The sequence below is a fragment of the Verticillium dahliae genome, genomic scaffold (assembly GCF_000150675.1).
Source record: "Verticillium dahliae VdLs.17 supercont1.3 genomic scaffold, whole genome shotgun sequence".
Lineage (NCBI taxonomy): Eukaryota > Fungi > Ascomycota > Sordariomycetes > Glomerellales > Plectosphaerellaceae > Verticillium > Verticillium dahliae.
In genome coordinates, this window is record NW_009276940.1 from 954,817 (window position 1) to 960,908 (window position 6,092).

A 6,092-nucleotide genomic window follows, 5' to 3' on the forward strand; every position below is an offset into this window, starting at 1 on the left:
AGCTGGCTTCCGATGCATCAGAAAGCTCCACCCCCGACTCTAAACCCGATGTCAGAATAGAGACCGACGCCGCCATCTACGAAGACGGCAAGGTCACGCTCAAGGGCAACCCTCTCAAGACGACGAAGGATATCCTGTGTCCACGCTGCCACCTCCCCCGACTCCTTCATCCCACCGACGGCAAGGGCGCGAGGAAACCCGACCCTGGCGTTGTCTACTGCAAGAAGGTGCCTTACATTGACAAGCCTGGCTTCGATATTTATGGCCAGACGTGGGTACAGCCGGGACCCGGCCGTGGCAAGAAGAAGAAGGACATGAAGCCGGACCCAAACATCGAACCGAACCCAAGCGCCCCGGATCAACGACCTCCCAACGTCCTCTCCTTCCCCTCCGCCACCTGCAGCAAGTGCAAGCGCTGCATTCTCGTCACCAGACTGAACAACCACATGGGCTCCTGTATCGGCAACAGCGGCAGGAACGCCAGCCGAGCAGCCGCGGCCAAGATTTCAAACGGCAGCAACGGGAACAGCCAGAACGACGGCACGCCTCCTTCGAGTCAAAAGGCCACACCAGTCCCGACCTCGCGAGCCTCGAGCCCCAAGAAGCGTGCCAGTGAGGAGGCGGAAGAAGACGGCACGTCCGACGCGAGCGGACCCAAGAAGAAGAAACTGAAGCCATCCCCAATGACAAAGAAGGTCATCCTCAAAACGAAGGGGCCAAAGAAGGACAAGGTCAAGAGCGGCTCGCTCCTGAGCCAGGAACACAAGCCCGACGACGATGATGGCGACAACTCGACGGTCGAGGTGGCCCCGAAAAAGAAAGTGGACAAAGACATCGGCAAAGGCATCAGCCCCACGAAGAAACTCAAGCTCGGCTCCAACAAGCCACCTCTGTCATCACCCATGAGTAAAAATGGACGAGAAGGAGATGCAGAGTCTGAATCCAGTGGAACTTTGTCATCACCTCCTCATGCTTGAGCTGGCTGCCTACCTCTTCAGCTAGCGAGAGCCTCTGTCCATTCGCTGTCTATCTTTTCGTTTTGCTCTCTTGTCGGTCGTGCATCAGGATCTGGCTGCTACCCGTTCGTTCCTCACGACTATTGCTTTGCTCTCAGCGGGGACTGGCTTTGACTGTAACATATTAACCACACCTTGAAGTTGCACTCGGCAACATGTCTCTTGTTTTTTTCTCGGCCTCTTCGGAAGGCTGGCCAAAATTTACCAATCTGCATCCCCTGGCATGGGGCGGCGGCATCGGCGTTGGGTGGTTCTGGGTACAGGAAGGCCTGGGTACAGGAGGGCCCTTGTGTATAAAAAAACCAATACTGCATACAGAATTGCTTCACTAGCCATTGCTGGCACCTTTGAAATAGTGCAGCTGCATGTGTACGTGCATTAGTGACCAGCGATGGTCCCATCGTCAAATGACTTGCCACGACAATATGATCACGGTTAATGGAGTGTATATCTCGGCGAACACCAATCGCGATTCATTACCTTTGCGGTTGCATTCACGCTACCATTCTTATTCAAAACCACCAAAACTTAAGTCGTGTCGATCCGCCAGGCGTCCCAATCCTACCTACCTTAAAAGAACGCCAAACTCCATGCCATGCATCACATCGAGCCGCTCGGTAACTTTCCCGTACAAAGATGAACGCCCCCAGCCCGACCATCACATCACATCACAGCTCGTCAGCCTCGATGACCCGCGCCTTGAGAATCTTGACCTCGTCAACAGGCCTGTCCTCGGCCCCCGTCTTGACGAGCCCCATCCTCTTGACAACGGCGAGCCCGCTCTTGACGCGGCCAAAGATGGTGTGCTTGCGGTTGAGCCACGGCGTCGGCGCCAGCGTGATGAAGAACTGGCTGCCGTTCGTGTCGGGGCCGGCGTTGGCCATGCTGAGGATGCCGGCGCCGTTGTGGCCGAGGTCGGCGTGGATCTCGTCGGCAAACTTGTCGCCGTAGATCGAGGCGCCGCCGCGGCCGGTGCCCGTCGGGTCGCCGGCCTGGACCATAAAGTTGGGGATGATGCGGTGCACGAGCGTGTTGTCGTAGTAGCCGCGCGAGGCGAGCGTCGCGAAGTTGGTGCACGTCTTGGGCGCGTGCGCCGTGTAGAGCTCGAGCAGGATCGTGCCCTGGAGCGAGAGAGGTCAGCGACCGGCATGGGAACGGGCAGAAAAGAACAGGCAAGGGAGGAGGGGGCGGCTTGCCATTGTGGTTTCGAGGGCGACGGTGGTCATTTTGGGGGTCAATGATCGAACTCGTACGAGCAGCTGTGGCGGTGGTTGCGAATGTCGGCGAAGGGAGCAAAGCTTGGGGGTATAAAGCAACAGACTGTCGAGGTCGCGATGCCAATCGAGGGGTCCGAAATCTTCAGGCAAGGCTGAGGATCACATAGCGGGATAGCTTCCAGCCACAGCGTCTCAATCCGGCTACGTCATTGGCTAGAAGGTCAGACACGGCATTTGAACACAACTGCGCTTTCAGCAACGCGCCCGCTATCCTTGAGTACCTTATTCCACAGGCCTGAAAGTAGCCCTCCACCAAGTCGGTCGATCATTGCCATGTATGTACTTTTATTACCCTCATGATGGCTTCCTTTTCCATTCATGCGCGCCTTGTGAACACTGTGTCGCAGCCCACTGACACTCTTCACACAGCTCCTGCCTAGCGCCACGTTGCACCTGCCTGGACTACTCCAGTGTACGCCACTTCCTGGGAGCGCCGCATCGTGCACAACACTTGGAGTGAATAGAACAGCTTCAGCATTCTGCTGCCTATTTCAATTTACCTGAAAAGCTGTCAAGCCCTAAAATCTGTTGCAGGGCTTTTTCATTTTCCTCGCTTGTCAATAACCACAAGCTTTGCAGCCCAGGCTTGCTCTCTCATCCACATCGGAGAATACTCCCAACGCAATCCTCATCACAACAGCGCAACAATCCACCAGGGTAGACCGTTGTTGAAGAACTGCAAGACCCTCCCCCAGCGGCCAACATGGCCTCCCCTGACGCAAAGTCCGACCTCCTTCCACGGGACGAGGGCGCCGTTGCTTTGTCGGGAAATACGACTACGGTTGCGAGCTCCATCTTCGCCTGGAAAGACCCTCACTTCCTCGCTGTCGAGGTCAAGCTCATCTTCACTGCTCTTGCTCTCATTTACATCGGTGCTCACGCCGCCCTCAGACGACCTCCTTCCGCGGCACCTTCTGTCAAAACCAAGTCCGGGAGGCCGCGGAAGAAGAAGCCCTCCGACGACGATGTCTTCACTCAAGGGCTGCTCCCCTCCGACGCTATCATCTTCCCCGTCATGGCCGGCATTATCCTCGTCGGCCTGTACTACCTCATCCAGTGGCTCCAGGATCCCGCCATTCTCAACAAGATTCTGCGAGGCTACATCTCCATCATGGGAATTCTCAGCTTAACCAGTCTGATTGCTAACACTATTCAAAATGCCACAAGCTTCCTCTTTCCTCTCTACTATCGCAAAGGACGCACCACCTACCTCGTCGATGGTATCGAGGAGCGCCTCCGACCGATTACTCAAGACGGCAGCCAAGACGTGGTCACTCCTGCAGACCCGACGTCTCCGATCCCCTGGGCGCCTTTTCTCGTTCGCAGCCCCAGGGCGCGGCGTTACCTGTGGGAGATCCGTCACCTCATCAGCGAAGAGTGGGCGGTGAAGCTCAAGCTCCACGGATTTTTCAACGAGAAATTTTCAATTCAGTTCAGTCACATTTTGGGCTTCTTGCTCGCCTGCGCTGTCGTCGCGGCATACCACGTCACCAACCACATGGTGCTTTCCAACATCCTAGGATACGGGCTGTGTTATGGAACGTTCTTGATAATGTCACCGACCACTTTCCCAACCGGCACGCTTATCCTCTGCGGACTGTTCGTTTATGACATCGTCATGGTCTTCTACACGTAAGTTGGGTTCCCGACTCTCACTAGACAATTAAACTCACATGACCTCAGACCGTACATGATCACTGTCGCAACCAAGCTCGACGCGCCCATCAAACTTACCTTTGCGTCGGCCGCCAAGTCCAGCATCCTCGGTCTTGGTGACATCGTTGTTCCCGGTATGGTCATGGCTCTGGCTTTACGGTTTGATCTTTGGCGCTTCTACAACAAGCAGGTCAAGTACGTTGCCACAGAGCTGAAATCAAAGGCGACTGGCCCAACATCCGATGACGTTGTCGTCGCTAGCGAGATTCAATACATGGCGAAGAAGACTCCATATATCGACGTCACTAACTCTTGGGCAGACCGCTTCTGGGTATCGACTTGGCCTGGCTTGCTCACAATCTCGAATCCTGGAAAGGACGTCCCAATCTCGGTCCAGGTGGCTGCCTTTCCCAAGACTTACTTCTACGCATCCCTTATTGGTTACACTCTAGGGCTGCTGGTGACACTGGTCATGCTGGTTGTTTTCAGGCATGGCCAGCCTGCGCTGCTGTACCTCGTGCCGGGCGTCCTCGGCTCTCTCTGGTTGACAGGCCTGGTCAGGGGCGAGTTGAAAGAGATGTGGACCTACACTGAAGACGGCACCCTAGACACCCAGGACGTCATCGTCGAGCTCGATAGCTCCGGCAACGTCATCAAGGAGATCAAAGATAACAAACAGGGCACAGATGACAAGGAGAGTGAAGAGAAGAAGAAAAAGTCGGAGCAGGCAACAAAAGCGGCCACGTCCGGTTATGATGTCTTCCACTTCTCGGTCAGGGCGCCGCCGCGCGGTCCAAGCAAGGCGAATGTTGCTCAGGAACTCGAGAGGAAGGCTCTCTAAATAAAGTATAGAGATAAAACCAGAGTAGATACATCGGCGTGGTATAGGGCTCTTCCGGGATCCTGTCAATTGAAATTGATTGCCACCAGCGTGCGCGTCAACGAGGATGGTGGTTCGGCCTCTACATCCTGTCATATCCCCTGTTCTTCCGATTAACAGAAGATTCGTCTTGTGGACAGTGTTCGGCTTGATAAAGTATTCAGTCTTCGAACTTGATAAGTCCCATACCGGGCAGACACAGAAGACTGGCTGTCGGATTTCGAACGCACATCAAGTTTGGAAACGAGACTTTAGATACTTTCGCAACCAACGAGACACAAAGGTTAATGAGAAATATCATTCTGAAGCGAACGTCATCTTCAGCTCGGTTGAAATGGATGCCAGCTGACTACAAGCCTCAACCTCCGCTTTACTCTTCAAGTCCAGTTCACAAGTCGGCCATTGCCGTACAACATTGCAATTTCAGCAGAAGCGGACAAAATCTCTTGCTATCACACCATGTAAGTCAATGGTAAGATGGTTTCGAGAATCTTGGCTCATTTTCATAAGTACGGGGTCTAGAGGAGAGGGGGTGAAGGACCATAGTCATTAATGTTTTGCTCATGCCTGTTGCTGTTCTGCAATGGCAGGAAAGTCTAACACGAACCTTGCTGGTGTCCAACTGTAGAGCTGAGTTTCGACAACAGCCACCATGCCGTCGACCTTGATGTACAGTTTGTGTTGCCTTTCTCCGCTACCTCTTGCCAATCGCTTTTATGAGCCATGTTGACCTATATTGGCCTTCCCGGGCCACATCGTTTCCAACACATCTTCCTTTCCTCGGATTCTTTACATATCACATTGAATCAGTGCAGATACATCGAAAATACTTGCTTCAACGGTCAGAGTCGAATAGTCTCGTTCGTTCGTCGAATCGCCAAGCACAAACTTACACGAAGCCGTCCAATTCATTCACCCATATCCTCTGATTTACTCCGGCGATTCACTCCTGTTGTTGGCCAGAACAGGTTGCACCTATCTTCTGGGTTCTCTGGCATTGAATTCTCTAGACAGCCTCCTCTGTTCCGGTATCGACAACAACACACAGAATCCACCACAGGATTCAATTACTTGCTGGCTTTGTCCTCGACATCCAATCGCCACTCAACGTCGTTGAAACTTTGAGTATATCAAACCACATTTGAGGTGCCGATCGTTTGCGCAGTCTTTCATCCTATCGTTGAGATGGCGAGTCCGCCTGGTCACAATGAGTTCTTCAAGACTGTCTTGAACAACCCTCATAGCATGAACGTGCCTGTCAAA

General features: G+C 53.7%; 3 protein-coding genes across 3 annotated transcripts; 2 read left to right on the forward strand and 1 right to left on the reverse strand.

Moving 5' to 3' along the window:
* Positions 1–314: 314 nt before the first annotated feature.
* VDAG_01915 (uncharacterized protein) lies at positions 315–977 on the forward strand (the record flags this gene model as incomplete). Its single annotated transcript, XM_009657944.1, has 1 exon — positions 315–977. The coding sequence occupies one exon, from the start codon at positions 315–317 to the stop codon at positions 975–977; it is 663 nt and encodes a 220-aa protein (XP_009656239.1).
* Positions 978–1,684: 707 nt separating this feature from the next.
* On the reverse strand, positions 1,685–2,242 carry VDAG_01916 (peptidyl-prolyl cis-trans isomerase ppi1; the record flags this gene model as incomplete). The annotated part of the gene is made up of 2 exons (XM_009657945.1): positions 1,685–2,137; positions 2,234–2,242. The coding sequence occupies 2 exons, from the start codon at positions 2,240–2,242 to the stop codon at positions 1,685–1,687; spliced, it is 462 nt and encodes a 153-aa protein (XP_009656240.1).
* A 754-nt stretch (positions 2,243–2,996) lies between these two features.
* On the forward strand, positions 2,997–4,790 carry VDAG_01917 (uncharacterized protein; the record flags this gene model as incomplete). Its single annotated transcript, XM_009657946.1, has 2 exons — positions 2,997–3,925; positions 3,977–4,790. The coding sequence occupies 2 exons, from the start codon at positions 2,997–2,999 to the stop codon at positions 4,788–4,790; spliced, it is 1,743 nt and encodes a 580-aa protein (XP_009656241.1).
* Between the last annotated feature and the right edge of the window lie 1,302 nt (positions 4,791–6,092).